The 19,609-nt window shown below is 50.8% G+C and overlaps 5 protein-coding genes across 5 annotated transcripts; 1 reads left to right on the top strand and 4 right to left on the bottom strand.

The window, feature by feature from the left end:
• Positions 1-331: 331 nt before the first annotated feature.
• M431DRAFT_480934 (hypothetical protein) lies at positions 332-1,282 on the bottom strand (the record flags this gene model as incomplete). Its single annotated transcript, XM_024915914.1, has 3 exons — positions 332-820; positions 893-964; positions 1,070-1,282. The coding sequence occupies 3 exons, from the start codon at positions 1,280-1,282 to the stop codon at positions 332-334; spliced, it is 774 nt and encodes a 257-aa protein (XP_024775074.1).
• Positions 1,283-2,609: 1,327 nt separating this feature from the next.
• M431DRAFT_83945 (hypothetical protein) lies at positions 2,610-6,784 on the bottom strand (the record flags this gene model as incomplete). The annotated part of the gene is made up of 4 exons (XM_024923373.1): positions 2,610-3,396; positions 3,476-4,631; positions 4,710-5,042; positions 5,104-6,784. 4 exons carry the CDS (start codon positions 6,782-6,784, stop codon positions 2,610-2,612), a joined length of 3,957 nt encoding a protein of 1,318 aa, XP_024775075.1.
• A 4,695-nt stretch (positions 6,785-11,479) lies between these two features.
• On the bottom strand, positions 11,480-12,854 carry M431DRAFT_83533 (hypothetical protein; the record flags this gene model as incomplete). Its single annotated transcript, XM_024923318.1, has 3 exons — positions 11,480-11,869; positions 11,948-12,612; positions 12,677-12,854. 3 exons carry the CDS (start codon positions 12,852-12,854, stop codon positions 11,480-11,482), a joined length of 1,233 nt encoding a protein of 410 aa, XP_024775076.1.
• A 1,751-nt stretch (positions 12,855-14,605) lies between these two features.
• Positions 14,606-16,177, bottom strand: M431DRAFT_552032 (hypothetical protein; the record flags this gene model as incomplete). Its single annotated transcript, XM_024921361.1, has 6 exons — positions 14,606-15,059; positions 15,103-15,177; positions 15,345-15,573; positions 15,641-15,858; positions 15,909-16,085; positions 16,149-16,177. The coding sequence occupies 6 exons, from the start codon at positions 16,175-16,177 to the stop codon at positions 14,606-14,608; spliced, it is 1,182 nt and encodes a 393-aa protein (XP_024775077.1).
• A 1,463-nt stretch (positions 16,178-17,640) lies between these two features.
• On the top strand, positions 17,641-18,867 carry M431DRAFT_493837 (hypothetical protein; the record flags this gene model as incomplete). Its single annotated transcript, XM_024917162.1, has 1 exon — positions 17,641-18,867. The coding sequence occupies one exon, from the start codon at positions 17,641-17,643 to the stop codon at positions 18,865-18,867; it is 1,227 nt and encodes a 408-aa protein (XP_024775078.1).
• Between the last annotated feature and the right edge of the window lie 742 nt (positions 18,868-19,609).

Raw genomic sequence — 19,609 nt, forward strand, 5'->3', positions numbered from 1 at the left:
ACATGGAAAACAAAATAAAAACGAAAGCTCCTGAGCTAACGCCGTCATGAGATGTGAGAAATATGCCATCGTCTCAGAGTCATTAGTTGCCCGAGAAGCCAAGCCCAAGCCTTGCCGTGCGCAAACCCCGACCCGAATCCGACAAAAGAAAAAAGTTAATCATGCCTCCAACCACACCTGCCCCTTCCGGACCGGCCTTTTCAACCCATGGTGGAAAGACCTCAAGAGAGATGCCGTATACCGGGGCTGTGCTAGATATCTCGTTGCGGTAGGTGTAATAAATGTGACCCTTTTCTACTTCTATTGTAGAAAAAATTATCGTCTCAAGCGTTTACACGACGTACTTGGCCTTGGCTCTGGTGCTACCGGCGTGGGCGCTGTCGGTGTGGCCAGAGAACTCGACCTGCTCGTTGGCGGGGAGTTCGAGGGTATCCTTGAATCTCCGACCAATAGACAGGAGAATGTCCTTACCCTTCTCTCCGCTTCGGCCCTTTCCGCCAGCAACGTCTCCGTCGCCTCGTCCGGGAATGCTCTTTCCGATGGTGCGAGTCCAGACACCGATACGGTAGAAGCCCTTGCGGACGTTCACAACAACGCCCATGACCTCACCATCCTCCTCCTCTTCGAGGGTCTCACCGATGGCGCCCATCATGACCTGGAGCCAGAGGCGATCGACGTCGACATTGCGCTTGTCCTTGTACTGGTAGGACCACTTGCCACCGTGCTTGTTCTGGGGGTCTTCCCACTCAGGGCGAACGCCAGCCTTGAACAGGTGATAGTCGGACTTGAGAGCAAGTTCTGAAACAGGAGCAACGTTGTTCTGCACAATGCAAGAGTCAGCAGTGGGAAACACAGCATAATGGTAAGGACCGTGGGCAAAGGATGGACTTACGTATACGCCCCAGAACTCCTCAACCGAGTCAAAGGTGATGACCTCCTTCAGCAGGTCATTCCAGTTGTCGCCCTACAGCAAAAAGCAACAAAATGTTAGCTCCGTCTCCTCATCAAGGCAAAAACGTAAACCGAAATTCGGCCAGCTCAATGCCTGCTCCATTTTGACAGTCCGTACCTTTCCGCTGGGTGGCTTGGTGAACCACAGAGTCCACTTGCTCTGGAGAGGGTGCTTGACGGTGAAGTTGTCCTTGTCGTGGAACACAGTCACAGGCTTTCCGTCATCCTTGGCCTCGGTGCTCCCGTGCTCGCCGTCGCTGGGGGAGATGGGGATGGTGGAAAGGTCGACCTGCTGGTCCATGTTCGGTGTGTCAATCGCAGCGGCAGCCATTGTGCTTGTCGGGGCTGTGATTCTGTTTCGTGTGGTTGGTTGGATTGCGAAAGAGTTGAAGAAGGAAGAAGAGAAAAAGAGAAAGCTGAAAATTTGGAGCTTTCAGAGGCGGGAGTCAAAATCGCGGGGCAGCGGCGGTGGGATGTGAAGAGGCAAGCAGAAAAACTTGCGGTGGCGGCGTGGGAAAGAGAGTCGCTCGATTGCTTCTCCTTTTGTCTGCGTTCGGGGATGTGGTAGGAAAGATCCGGTTCGAAAATGCTGTTCCTTCTTTCACTGTCTGAATTTGCGCCAGGCAAACTCTCGGCGGTTGTCAAGTGCGAGGGGCTCGAGCAATACTTGCAATCAATTCTCTGGGTGTTGAAAAAAAATGTCATGTTCGACAACGCTAAAAGCCGTGCTTGCACTGTGCAATTTGTGGCCTAAAATACAAGGCACAAACTGCCTCTTACTAATTTCCTCTAAAGTCCTCATCACTTTGCATGTACTCCGTACTCCGTACTCAAACTCCAGGTCCGTATACCGATCTAATGCTGAAGAGTGCCCAGTAATAGCCTACCAAAGGTGTACCTTGGCATGCCTCCCAATTTACACGCAATCTCCTCACGCCTTGACTTGGCCGAAATCATATAACATTTCCAATAAAATCGGTGCGTATATATCGTATTTGTAGTTATATATTGACGTATTAAAACATTCCGATTTTCAGGCATAGATACAGGCCCTTAAAGTCCAGCAAATCGTCGAATCCTTTTCATCCAGCATATATATGCGCTCATCCCAGCTCCATATCCCTTTTACCTCAAAGTCCCATAAATTTCAAAGTCCTTTCCTTTTCCCATTCTATCATGGACAACAAAAGCAAGATTTCGCTCCGCATGTAAGTACAGCCCCTAAAAGAAAGAAAGAAAACACAAGAGAAAACATAGAGAATCCATCTACAAACCATTTACCCCTTATCCTTGACCAGAAAGCCCGTGAGCTTGTAATATTCCACTGTCGTTGGATGATCATAATGGCACCAGCCTATTCCTTTGTGCGCGCATGCTATACTTATCCTTTTTCAACCCAAAAAAAAATTCCAGCCTGTCCTCCTAGTGAACGCCTCCTTTAGAGCAAGGAATATCGTAGTAAAAAAAAAATGAACGAAGAAAAAAAGACACCCAAAAAGTCGTAATCGTGAGATTTCAGCATCTTATAAGGATGCGAGTTGCATAAATTGCCCGGGGGCAGATGCTTCTTTCAATCAAAAGAAGCCAAAACTTTTGTTCAAAGCAACATGAAAAACAAAATATTGCCGTGGAGTTTGCGTTTATAAAGGAGAGGGAGATTAAACCCCCGTCCCGGTCCCGGTCCCGGTCCCGTTCTCCAGCTTATTGACATTCTCTTCAGTCAAAGCCTCTCCTGCACCCGGTTCGGGAAGAGAGTTGTTTCGGAGGTCGGCCGGTACACCTCCAGCCGCATCAATGAGCTTCGTCTCATGGAGCATATTCGACCATTCCTTTTCATCTTCAAGTCGACGAACTGGGGGTGACAGCTCAACGGCAATAGCCGAATCAAATGGCGAAGGCTCAGGCCCTCCGTTGGTCGTAAGTGGCCGAGGCGTGATTGGGCTAGTATGAAATTCTTCAGATGCTGAAAGCGGAGATGGATCGTTCTCTTCGATGCCCAGATGCGGGATATCCGCATTATCACAATGCTCACCCATTTCAGAGCAATCAGAGGCCGGCGGCCCCGCTTGGGGGCGACGCCGTGTGATGGACCACCTAATCAGCATCTTCTCCAACACCTTCATCGTAACCGGTTTCGCTAGGTAGTCGTCCATGCCGGCTTTAGTGCACTTCTCGCGATCCCCGTGGATTGCAGACGCAGTCATGGCCACGATGGGCACGTTTTGAACGAGGGTTTTGTATGGAAGATGATGTCGCAGAAGATGGGTGCATTTGTAGCCATCAATGATGGGCATCTGCACATCCATCAGTATAATGTCCGGCATTTTATTTTGGCCTTTCGACGCCCCAATCATGTAATCCAGCGCCTCTTTGCCATTCCAAGTCGCCGAGACCTGGAAGCCAAGTTTTCCAATTGTACGTGTCGCGATCTTCTGATTTACCGGGCTAAAATGAGCGGGAGTATATTAGCATCTGACTGCAATAAAGACATACTGGAGAGGCGATCCCAAGGTAAAACACTTACTTATCCTCTACCACCAAGATATGCAATCGTGATCGTTCAGACAGAGGCAGCTCTTGCTCTGCGGGAGGGGGTGTCCGAAGGGATGCGCGCCGACGAGATTTGCCGCCAGAGTTACTCGTAATGCCCTCTGAGCCTTGGGAGGCGCCCGTCATCTGTTCATATTCTGAGCTGTTGCATGAGAGGCTCAACTCAGATTGCAGGCGATCGGGGATGGCTCCAGGTTCTACCAGCGTGGGAGCTGGCGCTCCCGTTGGCTTCATAAAGGGGATCCAAAACGTTGCTTTCGTGCCCGATCCCACGTTTGATTCCAATTTGATGCGGCCATTCATCAGGTCCAGCAGATTCTTGCAGATTGTCAATCCCAGTCCAGTACCGCCAAATTTTCGCGCCGTAGACGGGTCTCCTTGGCTGAACGGCTTAAAGAGCTTCTTGCGGACTTCCTCCTCGATGCCAATTCCCGAGTCTTCAATGACAAAGCGAACCTCGATTGTCTCGGCTGTTTCACGCTCCTTTACCACCGAAAACTTGACATATCCTTGATTGGTGAACTTGATGCTATTCGTGAGGAGATTGGTAATGATTTGCCGCAACCTGCCGGGGTCACCAAGGACGACACGTTCATTGGCAATATCTTTGCCCACGTCAGATCGAAAGTCTAGATTTTTCCGCTCAACAGCAAACTTGAGCATCTTCCGCACATCTTGCACAATGTGAGAGAGAGAAAATTGGACTTCTTCAATGTCCAAGCGACCCGATTCCACCTTTGAAAAATCCAGAATATCGTTGATTACCGTGAGCAGCGATGTCGCAGAGCTTTGAATGTTGTCAACATATTCACGCTGCTCTTGAGTCAGTTCCATATCGCTCAACAATTCTGCCATGCCAAGAACTCCTGTAATGGGCGTCCTGATTTCGTGAGACATGTTGGCCAGAAATTGACTCTTTAGCCTTGTAGCTTCTTTGGCGGCAGCCTCGTTTGCCATTGCGCGACGCTTCTCCTTAGATTGCTCTCGCAAGGCTTCGCCTCTGACCTTGAGTTCGGTGACATCCATTATTACGCCAATGGCCCCATCAACACATGTCTCCTTGGTAGCCATGCCATCTTTGGTCTTTTTTCCGAGCATCGGGTGAAATCGAGTTCGATACCAGCGATCATCTGTAACCCCTCAACGGTTAGTTTGCCGCATCTTTCTATTGCCATTCTCTAAAGGATGTCTAATTTTTCTCAACTCACCAAGTCCATGCTCCTTTACATCCTCATTACTCCGGCCTTCGAGAATGTCCTCAATGGGCTGAAGCCACTTTAGGCGTTCTTCATCGAGCTCTCGTCCAGAGATTCGGTTGAAAACGGTATACATGTTCTCTCCAACAAACCACCTGCTCTTCTCATGGTTATCGTCGGAGGCGCTATTCCAGATCAAGGCGCCCTCCAGCATCGTTACTCGGCGTTCGGGGTCAACAGTAAAGATGGTGACGTGTGAGTGGGCAATCACGCTGAGCAACTGCTGGCGAGTACGCTTAGCACTCAACTTTGTCTGCATGCTCTCGTGGATGTCGGTAGAAGTTCCTGTTAAAAAGATTAGTTTCCATTGATACTCAATTTTCGTATCAAGGAGGCTCAAACGTACCGAACCATTTCTCAATCTTGCCCGTTTCCTTGTCGCGCACAGCGAGGGCACGGCCGAGAAACCACCTCCACTCTCCCTCCTTACTAAGGCAACGATACTCCATGACATAGGGATCTCCTGTTTCTAGGGAGTGACTCCACCGAGAGCGAGCCTCGGGGTTGTCGTCGGGATGAATGGCGGCTTGCCAAGCCAGGCCAATGCACTGCTCAGGATTCAGGCCGGTATACGTGTACCATTTCGTATTGAAGAAATCGTGCATTCCGTCCGGACGTGCCGTCCATACAAGCTGTGGCATGGCGTCGCAAATGATCTTGAACCGCTCCTCGTCGCGCTCTTTGATATGAGTGATTTCCTCCCTCATCATAGTCACATCACGGCCAGTTACAATACCAGCGAGGAATTCGTGTGTTGTCTCATCGTAGATGCCTTCTCCCAACACATCAAATATGATTTTCTTCCCGTTGCGTGCGTACATGCCTATACGCTTGCTGGCGAATGGCGTCTCTGTCCTAAGTAGAATGGAGATTGGATACTCGCTGACATCTAGCTGCCTCGTGAAATCTTCATTATATACTTCCCACTTCTCTAGCAGGTTAAAGCCATCGCCAGACGAGTCGAGATCGGCATCGACAGGGAAGAGCTGTCTCGCAGCCTTGTTTGGAAATGTTACGCTGCCATCCTTCCACATGGCAACGACGGGCATCTGCGTACTGTCGATGAGAGCGTCCTTCATCCTAATCATTTTTTGTAACACCGAAGGCGTGCTTGCTTGCGAATGTGACGCAACAGTCGGAGGTCCCATGGGAGGGAAGGGACTCGAAGAGATGGTGATGACGCCCGGACTGTAAAACAGGGGAGAAGTAGAGTCTCGACTGGAGGCGACAGACGATGCATTCGAGGTGGAGATGGTTTTCTTCTCGACAGCTTCAAGGATGCTGGATCGAGCAATAGCTCTTCGGCTGCTAAGCGGCATCGACGGAGCGGACTGGGCGTTGGTGAAGGTCAAAGTAAAGAAGGTTTGCTTATCCTCAATTTCCCAGACGGTAATGATCATTTTGGCAAAGGCGTGGTATTCGGATTCTTTTGCCTTGTATCGGCTGTTGAAGGTGGTTTTGGTGATGTCTTTTCTAGTGATGATGACTTCTACTGTCGCATCCTGGGTCGGTCGCTCGATGTGCTTGGCCTGGTCGGTCGCCTGCGCAAGAGCCATGGTGGCAGTTGGCGTGGCATCGCCGCTGGGTCCAAGATGAGACGGTCGTCGTTGATGGTTCGAGACTGATGGCCGTACGCCGACTTCAGTGATTAAGGTGTCGAGGAAAGCCTCCCATGTAACCCATACAGGACGGCCATCCTGAATCATATCAATGCCTACCTGTGAGAGGGTCTGACCACGCAACTTGTCCATCGTCGCCGACGCATCCTCATCGCTCAAGTCATCAGAAATGATGCCGAGCATTCTCCCCATGGCCTCATTGGCGAGTACAACGGTCTTGAGGTTGTTTAGTACGATGACGGGGACAGGCAGGTACTGCATCGCGGAAAAGGCAACTTGGCCGGGCGATATTGAAGGCATGGAGAGTCGAAATGGGCTTTGGGATTTGGAACGGACTCCATCGCCAGGGTCTCTGAGGAATCGTCCACCGCCCATGGAGCGAGGACTCTGATCGACACGGCCGTTCATGTCTGCCGTGGCAGCCTTGGACGACCCTCGATCTTTCATAGAGGCTACGAGGTCGGGATCGAGATCCGGCGGACCTCGCGGAGCATCGTGGGCAGCGGAAGAGGGAGCCGGAGCGGACTGGGATGCTCGAGTCTGAGAGCTCTCGCGAGCATCTTCCAGGGACGTCATCTCGTTGGCATTCCACGCATGAGGGAGACGTGCGCAGCGGGCCTAGACAAAGATGCTGCAAGACAGTAGCAATGAAATTCGTCGTCTAGGACTCGAAACGAGGAGATCCAGAGCCCGGGGCTCTCGTGAGCAGGTCGAGGATGGTGGCTGAGTTGACGGAGGCCGGCCCAACTTGACTCGGAAGCAAGGACGAGCTGACAAGAGTCCAGCTCGACAAGGGATGTTTTTTGATAGCAAGCTGAATAATTGGAGGCACGGAGACAAAGGAGAAGGGAAGTACGGCAACCCAGGACTCGATGCGTTAGTGCTGCTTTACTTGACGAAGCTATGCCGGTATCGCAATGGCGTGGGATATTGCAGATCTCGGGCTCCACCCATTCGATGGCTGGATGGCCGCTTTCCTGGAGTCGTGAAAAGTTAAAAGCGATAGGATGGGCAGACGGAGTCACGGACAAAAGAGGGCCAAGTGCCGAGCTGGTAGGGTCCCGATTTATAAAAATGCCCGGCCGTAGTTTGCGAGCTTGTCCGGCTACCAGACGGGGGGGAACGACGATGGAACGGCAGAAGGGCGAAAGGGCGAGAAACAAGACAAGGCAGCTTGGATGGGTAGAGGAAGAGGATCAATTGCGGACCGGAAGCGGGGGGGTTGAAACAAGAGGTTGAATGAAGCGGACCTGGTGGCTTTTGAACTATTCTTGTTCGCCGTCGAGGGCCGCGAACAGACAGCGTGGGGACTGGGGCTGGGCTAGGATTGATGGCTTGGAACTAGAATCGACGGGACCCTGAGCTGAGACAGACAGGCAAGGAATCCCAAGGAGCTCGGAAATCGTAGTACGAGGTGCCGAGTATGTAAGGTGGTGGACAAAGGCGCAGCAGCAGAGGGGGGGAGGTGAGGTGAGAGGAGGTGAGAGGATAGGTGAGTGAGAATGAGGCGATTCAAGAGCAAGGTTTTGGACTGCAGTGTGCCTTTGTTCTGGGTTTCGATGGCATTGGAAGTCCTATACCTTAGGACTACCAAGGTACATTGCTTGCAGCCTCAACTCTGGTGCGGCTCTTGGCCACAGTACGTACATCCATACATCCAATGCACCACCTCCATTCAGTACACGACTTGTACAGTACAGTGCAGTAGCTGACATGGAACTGGAAGCCCTCTGGTTGACTGACCGTGCCAGGGGCAGTGCTGTGCTGTGAAAGAGCATCAATCCATGCGAGTACATGTGCAGTACCGGGCTTTGATGCAATGTGCCATTGACCTGAGAGGTGGGACGTGGGTGAGCTGAGACGTCTGATTTCAACAAGTGCTCCCTCAGACAGACAAGCCCGTACTCGTACAGACAGACCAGATTCATGCCGGGCTGCCGCATTCCTCAACCTTGGCCCACCGTCTATCTCGCTACTCTACTCTACACACGCATCGTATCGTATGTATTGCAACGTTCACAGAAGCTACTCGTACTAGCACCATCATCACCTCTCCCTGCCTTGACTTGAGCAGGCAATCAATCCGTCTTACTTGGTGACGCCCCGGCAAAAAGGCCTTTTGATTTACCCATTGGGCGAATGAGAAACCCGCCGCTGCCCTGGGCGTTTTGGTTCGGACTGGCGGGCGACGCGGGCCAACTGACACATGAAAAAGGAATCGGTACATACATGGACGTGATGGGAGAAGAGCCAGCCAGCCGCATGCAAACACAGGGTGTGGACCGTGGAGCATCCAATGCAGCCTGCCCAATCACCAAGGTACATATACCAGTCACATATAACATCCCAGCAGCTGTACTGCACACAAGCACTCCATCATTCATACCTGTATTTGTACTCGTACATACACGTGCGTGCCTCGTCCAGACCGCACATTCGAAATTCGGTGTCCATGTGCCTCAAGGTGAGACGCCGTCTCGCCCACAGCACAGAAGGCGAGCAAGACGAGAACCCGGAAGATGGGCATCGCATCGGCCTTTGTTTCTTTTTTGCTGGGCGCTCCGTGCTTCTTACTTTAGCTTGTCTAGCCATGGTGCGGGCACACTAAACAATGTCCCTTCTCGTATGGATTTTGCCCGGTGACCCATTCGTGCTGCGAGGCATCCCATCCCGTCGCCTTTTTTCCTTCGCCCTGCTGTGAGGGCCATTAGCTTAGCTCGTCTAGTACTTTGATTCTGTCAGGGCAGCAGGTTTGTGGGAATAACAGCACAGGGGGAAAAAAAAAACAGGCCGTCGGTGGGCCTTGGAAAGTGGCACGACTCCAAAGTCCGCCTGTCAAGCTGCGGTGGCAAAATCCGAAATCAAGCTGCCAGAAAGCTTGCTGCAAGGACTTGGACAAAGATCAGCAGTGGCGCTCTGGGGCTAACTCCACGAGTCTAGCATGAACGCTTCCACGATGAGCCTAGATGGGGGTTGACTCTTTTGCTATCGGGCCTTGCGTGTTCTTTGTCCGTTCCGTGTGTGCTTGTACATACCGCATTTCCACCTCTGCGATTTTTGAGTTTCCCATGGAACCCGGCTAGGGCACGAGTTGGATGCGTGGACGGGCAAAAAGGACGGATAGGAAAAAAGGCACCAGACAGTCTGGGCCTGCAATTGCCGCCCTATCACATTCTCACATTCTGGCTGCTAATGCGGCCGCTCCCCCCATCCGATCTGACTGGCACTTGACCAGGTCCGGCTCGGTACAAGACCCAGCTCGCCTCGACCAAAGCTTGCAAGCTTGAGTTTGGGCCTGCGACATGCAAATCACTACTGCAGCTAAAATGGATTCTCTGCTGAGACGCCCAAGGTCGGGAAAGACTGCCAGCGCCAGACAAGGCAGAGAACCTGAACCTGACCCGACCCGACAGCCCAGCGAGATGCGGAGACGCTGATCTTGCAGCGTTCTTGGCCCATGCAAAGCAGAAAGCAGGAAATAAATCCAAGGACGAGGGTCAACTTTCAAGGGCCCCCAAGATCAATGTCAATCAATGTCAATCATGGCAACCGCGGCGTCGCTCCCTCAATCCTCCTCGTTCCCTTTTGTCGCTCTTGCAACGGGCGCAAGGCCGAGCACGAGTGCCGCACAATCCGCAGGGCTTAGATGAAAGCTACTAACTAGCACCAAAATAAAACAGGTGCCTTGACTTGTGCTTGTGCCTGTTGTGTCGCCAAGCCTCCCCTCTTGTCAGATCAAGCCAAAGCAAAGCAAAGACGAGCAGAATGAAAAAAAGGCAGCAAGGCTCGGCGAATGAGAGCGACCCAAGCAAGGATCACAGAGCTGGGAGGTCAGTGTGTAGGTATTCAGCCCCTGGATCCAGTCAGGCAGTGCGCATTTGCCAGAGTTGGGCGATCCATGGAATTTTTTTGCTTTTTTTTTCTCTTTCGCCCAGCACCTCTTTTTCTCTCTTTGATCTCTCTCGCAGCTGTTCTTTCTTTCGTCCCTCTCTTTGGCCTTGCAGGGTTCTGGCTTTTTTGGCTGCATGACAAGCCTCGTTCGCAACCCCTGCTAACCCTGTTTGCAGACCAGGGTCCTCCCGATGCTGAGCAAAGCTCGGATCCACCCGTTGTCTAGAACACGGCTTCGGGTTATGGAGTCGTTGGACCAAAAAGTATGGAGGCTTGCTTCTACTAGAGCTGCTGGTGCTGGTGGAGATGCGACTGGGCGTCTGGTGACACCGGATCGAGCAAGATGGCCTGAGACAAAATGTGTGAGCATCGTGTTATCGCTACTGTATCCATTTGGCACATACACATACCTGTAAATCGTAAAGCCTCAACTGATAACGAGCAGTACATCCATCACAAGCCGCTGAGATTGAATCTTACTGTAATACTAAATACTAGCAGCTGTAGTCGTGGCATGGCGTCCAGGGATCAGAAGCTGCTAGCACCGAATACGTGTACCGGTATCCGGCGCCCATCAGACCTCAGCTCTTTTGACCTGGAGTCTGTCTTACTTGTACATGCCGCGTACCCTCTTGTACATTTTTCCGAGATGCGACACTTCACAATTCATTTCTCCGACTACAGGAACATTCATAAACAGATTGGCCTAGAGGTGTACCCGTACATAATATAAGCCCGCATGAAAAATACTGCAACTTTGCTCGCTCCTTTGCTTTCCCCCCAAAATTCCAAACACCATCCATAGCTCGACTTAGACAGCAAATCGCATCAAAAGGCTCATGTCTCGAAAGCTCCACCAAGCCGATCTTAACTCCATTTTCCAATCGGCGCTTTTCCTAATACCACCCGGCTCCAGAAAAAAGACCACACCAGAGACCCTGGTTTTTGCCTTGGAGGGCGGGCTCCTGCAAGTACGAGTACAGTAGCGGGAGTACTTGGTGCTCCGTACTGCTCGTAAAGCTTTCCCATCAATCCCATGCAGCAAACAAATTTGCATCCAGCAGCTTTTTTATGGGCCCCTCCAAAGACACGGGCAACTTCACCGCATTCTCTCCAAGTCCATTTCTCTGGTTCGGCTTCGGCTTGCCTTAGCCAGAAATAGTGTCAGCGGGCATCGCGCCAGCGGGCATCGCGCCATGCTCTGCTGCCAGCCTATCGTGAATTAAACTTCATCTGTCCGCAGGTAAAGCAGGTCCACCACTGCCGTTCCATTTCTGTCGCGCAAAATTCGCAGCGCCACGTTGGTGGAGGAGCTGGAGCCGGTGCCGACACGGCGCCCGACGCCGACGTCGATGCTGGTGGCCTCTGGGCTGTTTGCAGTGTCTCACGACCCTTCGTCTTCTTCTTTGGCGGACTATCTGTTAGGTCAATCACAGCTGGCCTCGGCCCAGGCTGTCTCGGTGTCGCCGGTACGTGTAATGTTGCCTCGCCGCGCTCCACCCCGCAGGCATCGCAGCACAAGAAGTCCTGCGGATTATGCAACGTGCATACTGAGCAGATCCAGAATCGCTCCTCTCTGGGACGAGGAGGTACTGGTGGTCTCTTATTGATCGTGCTAGTATTGCTGCTGCCGCTGCTGCTCCCCACGCCCGGCCTTGGCCTTGAGCCGTCAAATGACACCGTCTTGTTCCCGTTGCTCGTCATTATTTTTTCCGCAGGCGATGAGGTCACATATGAACCACCTGCATTAGACATCTCGTCTTCCTGGGCCATCTCCCATAGGGCCTGCGCAATCGCAAGATCGTTGGCCTCGTCCTCTTCTGCCTGTGTACGAAATCCATTCTTCGACGCCGTGTCTGCAATGATCCGAATCTCGTTGTCACTCAGCTTGTCCGTTGCACAGCCCTCGAGAGCTTTTGTGCGCTTCTCGGCCGCCGCCGCTGCTGCTTGGCGTAGGTTTCTACCTGGCCTTGGCGGCCGTGATATATCCCCTCCGCCAAGCCGTTGTCCTGACCCCCGACTCAACTGCTCGTGAGCTTTTCGCTTTTCCGCGGCTGCACGGGCAAGCCGCTGCACTTCATGAGTCGGCAGCGCCTGTCTTCCGCCCAGCCGATGACCCTCGGACAAGAATCCTTCGCCTGTGTATCCCTTGAAAAGGAGTCCTTGCCATTCATCACGCAGTTGGTCCCAGAGAGCATGAAACTTGGCATCATGAGGTCCATGTACAATGTGACAAAGTTCATGTAGCATTGTGTCAACGATGCTTTCGGTCGGGAGGAACTGATTCTGGTCATGCGGATAACGTAACCGTAGGCATATCCTCATCCCGCGATTAACATTTAGCCCTATGATAGTTGGTCAGTCAGTCTGCGAACCGGTTGACCATGCTATTGACAAGTGCATGCGCACCAAGTAAATTCTGCTGGTTGGGATAGAACTCAACCAGCTCCCCAACCTTCCACCCACGGCTGCGCATGATCGGCTTTACAAGGGAGGCCACCTTCTTCAAGATGGTCAGTGCCTCACCTGCTCGGCGAAACTGCGCGAGGTGGGTGTATGATAGGACCAAGGGATCATGTTCCGGCATATTGACAGTCTTTGAAGTATGGGGTATCGAGTATAAAGATGTATCTGTGATCTAAAACCAGACGCACTGGAAGTTGATATCAAAACGACGCCTGCAGGCTAATGCGAAGAAAAGAAGAGAAAATAATCGCGTCTACATGGTTTCAAGGCGCCAGAGACTCTTCTAGACACTCGCCACGTCACAAACGGATGCCTTGAATCGCGGCACCTCGTTTCAGACTTGGGGCGTTTCTATCTCTCCGATGGCAAGAGGTGTAATATCATGATTGGGATGCGACGGTTTCTAATCATACAGCTAAGGCGTAAAGTATACGCGGCCCAAGATGACTAAGCCGGGCGCTGCGTGAATGAGCAATGCCGACGGAGCGGCAGATGATTGGCATCGTGTAACCTGCTGGAATATAAGCTTCAGCTGTTTACTTGTGTTTGAAGAGATACAGAGAAAAATAGTAGATTAGTCTATTAACTTCCAGCTAATAAGTGTAGGGCATATGTAGTTCAGGGTGTGTATGAAAGTGAATCAGAGGGACCATTACTATATCTCGTAATGGTGTAGCAAGGCTCTAGAAACACTGATAGCAGATGCACTCAACTCAGTCGTAAATATGTAAATATGATGATGTATTTAGATTATAACATGGAAAATAAGAGCAGTATTAAATAAACTTCATACGTACATCCTCTCCAATGCATCTTACCCAACGTTTCACTAGCAGATTTAGTATGCGAAGTGTCAAGTACTAGCCTCTCACCAACCTGCAAACATGGGGGTCTCAAACAAATGCACGTTCACGGAATCGGGCGTCCGTTAACCCATTTTGGCACAAACTGCATGAGATAGCATCTTATGGAGAATCCTTCGGAAGCATCTAGAGCATTCAGGGTTCTTTGCCGGCAGTGACATGCTTACAAATTTGTCATTTTCGGGTTGCATATCCGTCACTTATCAATGTAAACCCGCCACCAAAAGAAACAACGGGATACAAACAAGTACAATGTGCTATTTCACATCTGATTGGTCACCGTTTTATATATACTATGGGGATACTCCGAGCTGAACAAAGTACTCGGCATAATATAACAAGAGTCAGCTCAGGTGGTCGGTATACTTGCCCAAGGGTCCTGGATCCCCCTGCTTCCTAAGCTGTCACATTCACAGATGGCCGGTGAAGATGTTAATGGGATGATTGGTTCGCCCTACCGAGAGACTAAACCTCAAGAGTGTCGATATCCCTCAACATGCATAGAAATACCTAGTGTGGCTACCTGAGTCGGAGACGCCGAGAGGACAGGTCAACACTGTCAAGACATGCATACTGGAGCCGAGGTTAGACGGCCAGATGAATCTCCGAGTTATGACGCCTGAAAAAAGCCCAGAGCGTGCAAATACTTGGTGTTTTGACTCATTGAGCCTCGCGTATTTGTAGTTGGAGGCAACATAGGTTTCCTATTTGGTACAGATGGCATGATCTTGGTGGCGATGGAAGCACGCCTGTAGTATTCAATCTGATGAGCACAAAGCTAGGTAGACGTGCGTGTCGAGCTATCACAGATTATGGTAGCATTTGATACCTCGTAGTATAGACGAAGTGGAATCCCATGATTGGCGCGTACTTACACGAGTGAGAAGTACGTATTACACAGTGCGTTGCTCGGTGAGGATCTTAGCTCATCACACCGACTCTCCAATAGGGATGTTTGTAACGATATTTCATGATTCAGCAATTCATACATTCAATCAAGGTCTAATAGTTAAAACCTGCCATCGCCCAATGCATCTTCCGCCCTCTTCATAGCCGCTAGCACCATATTCTCCTCCAACCGTCTTCCAACAACCTGGACACCAACTGGAAGACCATGTATATTATCTGCATTGTTTAACTTGTAGGCACCTCGAGCAATTTCGTTGAGTCTCGAGATATCGAAAGTGCTTGGCAACTGGTCTTTTTCCCTGTCCACGTGAGTTACAGGCATCACGTCCGCGGAGTAGTCAATCTGCAAGCACTTGGCATTAGTAACTTCACAATTCACGTACGTAACATGTCGATATTCAAGAGCACCCACCAGATTAAGGAAGAAGGTATATCCACAACTTCTCACAGCATCATGTATTCCATTGTGAGGAACAGCGGGGAGTGCATTTGGCAGAGCGAGGATAAAGTCAATCTTGGCACCACTAGAACCATCTTCTCTTGCATGCTTCTCGCTTGGCAGTTAGTTGCCAGTACTCATAGACATCCTTGGCATACCAGTCGTACAGGAGGTCAGCCCACGGAGAATTCCCTGGATGTACTTGACCCAAAGGTAATGCAGATACTTGATAGCTCGAGGAAGTTGCATGTAGAAGCGCATTTGCAAAACGCCGTGGTCGTTGATCTCTCCCCTGAGGAAAAAGCCATGGAGGGTTAATCTCAACCATCTAGTGACCGGCATTACGAAGAGCCGCCTCAGCCATTTCAAGGGCCCTTTTGCAAGCAGGGCTGGGGTCTACGATGCTATCTGTCCTGAAGACTCTAACTCTAAATCGGGCTTTTTGTAGAATTTCCTGTCAATCTCGGATCCCCACGGCAGAGGATGAACTGAATAGTCGTATGTCCACGGCTTCATCCAGATAATGGATTGAAGAAATACATTAGATAATCCAAGGTTCGAGCCATTGGAGAGCAAACCAACAGGATGCCCTCCTGGCCCGACATGAATGTACTTGCTCCCAGCTTCATCTACCAGCCTGTAGAGCACTTGAAGCAAATATATCCCCCGAATACTGAGCGGGACATCGAACGCTACCTGCCACATCGCTTCCAGTGGCAATTCTCCCGCCGAGAGCGAGCAGTGCGCCCTCGCCACGAGTAGAACCTCCCGCTGAGACCTTTTTATTGTAATGATTGATGGATCTATCCCAAACGTCCTTGCTGGACCCGGAGCTCAGTAACATAACGTAAATGTTGGTCTTGACGTACGGCACGACTCTGGCGTCCTTGAGCAACTTCGTTGTTACCCGTCCTCTGCTTTCACATCGCCAATGAACTTGCTAAAACCAGCCGAGCTATCATACCTTACTACATCAACAGTATAATTGAGACTAACGGGAATATCTGCCAGGGGGGCACTCAGATTAATTGATCTATCTTCGAGCCACTTCTCGGCGGAAGCTATCATAACCTCAGTTAAGCAGTCGTTTTTTTCGTGGGTCTTGACAGCAACTTTGCCATATGTGTTCAAATATCCAGGGCTCGGTCAGCATTCTTATGCACTTCGACGACAAGATCTTCCATTGGTTTGTTGATAGGCTCACGGTCTTTGACGCTGAAGAGGCCATGACATGCTGGGAGGGCTCCGATTTGGCGGCTCGTTGATCCTTTTTGAAACGACCACCAACTGCGTCAGAATCAAGTATTATCAGTTATAGATTGATATAAACATGGCACAAAGAATCGGAGCTTTTAAACGTACCAGTCTGCCCTGTGCTGAAGATATCCTAGGAAAAGCCTTATCCAGATCACGATATGTGATATACTATAAGATGTGCTTATAGACAGGTGCCGATATAATTCAATTGGAGGCCGATTTCAGACGACAGGGCTGATTAATAGCTTCGATTGGTCATTGCATGTATCACACAATACGGCATCCTTGAAGCTGTTAAAGGGCACGCCCTTCATCCATTAAAGACATCGCCTTGGTAATGGAAACACCAGATGATACCTACACAAAGCAGGCTTCCCCGCATCCAATTGCTCCAGCAATTCAGGAACAGCTGTTAGCCAAGCTCTAGCCAGTCTAGCGATAACTTTCCTTCAAGTATAGTGAATCCGACTACGATGTTGAGGCAGCCCATTTGGCTTAGGCCTGTCAACGACATTAGACACGTGCTAACCGCATGTACACGACCTAGGTAAGCGAAGCTCGCCTCCAACTAGCCACATTTGCAGAAAACAAAAATATCAAATGGATGTTCGCCGGGTTCAAAGCGGACTCTTCCGTTGACGCAATCTATACCATTCTCCTTCTTTGCCCTTTCTTGTCTTCGTTTCCCAGGTCAGATCCTGGTTATTGCTAGGGCGAGATGGTAGTTTCAAGCTAGGGGCCTAGCTGGAGATCGGCTTCGTCTTTGCCTAGTCGGTCGTCTATTCCGTTCTTGCACTGCCATTATTCCCACCTGGACGAGCCGCTCGTCACTTCTATTATCTCTTCACAAGCCAGATGAACAATTCTTTGGCTCATTTTTCTCCTCTCAAGGTGAGATGGCGGCAGCGTGTGGGCCATGCCTGAAACCATCTGCATCTCGCTGTTGGCTCTAGCAGCAGACTATTGGCTGTCATGCTTGGAATCTCCAGCATTTGAGCAATAGGAGCCTCGACTCGGGTCACTAAAACGAGTCTCCAGATAGATTGCGACGCTGCCTTATCGGGAGTCCAAGAAAGGCAACGAATGGCAGGGGCGGAACTGCCACACGCGCCAAGGGTCTGAGCTGTCTTGTGCATATATTGAACGCTATCAGTGGCGATGCCATCTTTTTTTTCTTCCTGTCCTTTTGACAGCAGGCCTCGTACCTTTCCTTTTCTTGAGCGCCATCAAGTCCACGGAGAATTTGGGGCTGGACTCCAAAGACGCCATTTTACATTCTTTTCAGGTGGTTTATAGCTCTGTTAACGCCCTCTTTTTAACCTTGGCATTGAACTTTGATAAGACGCTTCTCTCCATCTGTGTCACTCTTTTTTCAAGATTTACATTTCGCTCTTTCGGTGGAACCAGTTATTTGCTGTGTACTACACTTTTAACGTCGAATGATGCACCTGCTTCTCTTTCTGGCAGTTCTCCTGGCCACTTCTATCACTTATGCGGCCCCCATTCAATATGAGAGCAAGAAAATCTTTATCATTTCGCAGAAGCCAACCTTGATACCGCATTATATGCCCCAGGCCAAGAGTGCAACAATTCTTGCCAATGTGACGGATCCCGATCTCAGCCGCGACTCCTGCGGCTCGGTCAAGATGGGATTTCGTACCCTTTGGACTTGTCGAGACACTGCTATCCGCGTCCCTGGCACCAACCAGTTTGCATTCGTCTTTGCCAACACGGCCGGCTGGACCGACCATCAGCAAGACGAAGCACCCGCAATTCAACAGGGAGGACCGATTGGAGCAGGATCAGATGGTACCAATAGCATTCTCTTGATGAAGGGCCCGCGGCCAACTCTTCCTACGTTCTACCCCTTGGGCCCCAACATGTGCCCAAACTCTGGGGCATGTGATGACGGGGCAAGCAGATGGACAGCATGGCCAGACTCACCACCAATGGTCACGGACACGGCTCTCAATGGAACTGTCACGGCCTATACTTGGGTGTCCAACAACAAGATGGTCAGCAGTAGCATGGAGCAATTGACACCTCAGCCTTCAACCACCCTGTTCAAGATGACATACACGCCCAACCTCAACCCAGACGTGCTTCCGGCTGTTTCGACTGTGGATGGTAATTTCTGGGGAGAGCACGAGATTGCATATGGAACCTATGGCAATGTTGTCAAGGGGGAGTATGCCTATCTCTACGGACTACTACACCTGGGAGGTGTCGCTTTAGCAAGGGTTCCCGTCGATTGTGTCGAGAACAAGAGCCAATACGAATACTATGTGGATGGCAAGTGGACAAGCACCAAGCCCGCCATCGATGACCCAGCTGCTGCAGTCCCCAATGCCGGAACAACAGGACAGGGAACCTTTTACTTCTCGGATCGGGCCCAGTCATACGTCTGGATTGGCCAGGCCAGCATCAGCGTTTCGGCCGACTTTTACATCTCGACGGCCCCAAACCCAGAAGGGCCCTGGACAAGCCCATACCTCCTCTACTCAGGGCCCAACGGTGACGGGGACCTGCCGTCGTACAGCTTGCAAGCGCATCCTCACATGCTGCGCGAGTATGACGACGGCATCTATCTGACGTGGACGCAGTATTTCAAGCTCAGCACATACGCTGCATATGTCACCCCGCTTGTGTACGTTTCGTTTGTTTAGGATCGGGTGCCGGGTGGAGATGACACATGCAGTTGAACGACGATACCCCATTGTTTTGATATGCAAGCGAGCGAGGCCTACATACTTTGTACATACATGAATGCCTTACATGGATAACCTACACGTCGGATACAGGTACATGCACATACATGCTCGACCGGGGGGTCAAGGAGCTGGAGGGGCAAAGAAACGGGTAAAAGCATTGATACATTGATTAGATGTGCCTACAAGAATGGCGTGGTGCCTGATGTGTTGTTCCTCATTGGGGAGACTGAGGTTAACAAGGGGGAGAGTCTTGTAACGGCCATTGAAGGGAAGCGAAGCACCTGAGAAGCCCCTTGAAATGATACGTTTGCTGTGCCTTGTCCAAAAGCAAACATGATTGCGACTTTGGTTCATCTTCTTTTGCATTGTATGGGGCTGGCCAGCGTCTCAGCGCCCTGAGCGGTGAGCTGCAGAGCCTTGAATCAAGTGCCCACATATGACACGTGTGAGATGCTCGACGTGTGTCCATGCCATGTACAGCAAATTCATCAGTTGTGAGAACCCAATTCCCCTCATCTTGGGTCTTGGGGCATGGCTCATGCATACCTGCCTTACCTATCCTTCACTGCTGCTTCAACCGCCATCAGCCGTGTCGCCCTTGAGCAATTCTATCTTCCCAGCCTTTGATTTTCCATGTCCCTTATCAATCACCCATGTACATCCTATTCCTCCCATTTTTTTTCGTCCGTTTCCTCCC

The sequence above is a fragment of the Trichoderma harzianum genome, assembly GCF_003025095.1.
Source record: "Trichoderma harzianum CBS 226.95 unplaced genomic scaffold M431scaffold_5, whole genome shotgun sequence".
Lineage (NCBI taxonomy): Eukaryota > Fungi > Ascomycota > Sordariomycetes > Hypocreales > Hypocreaceae > Trichoderma > Trichoderma harzianum.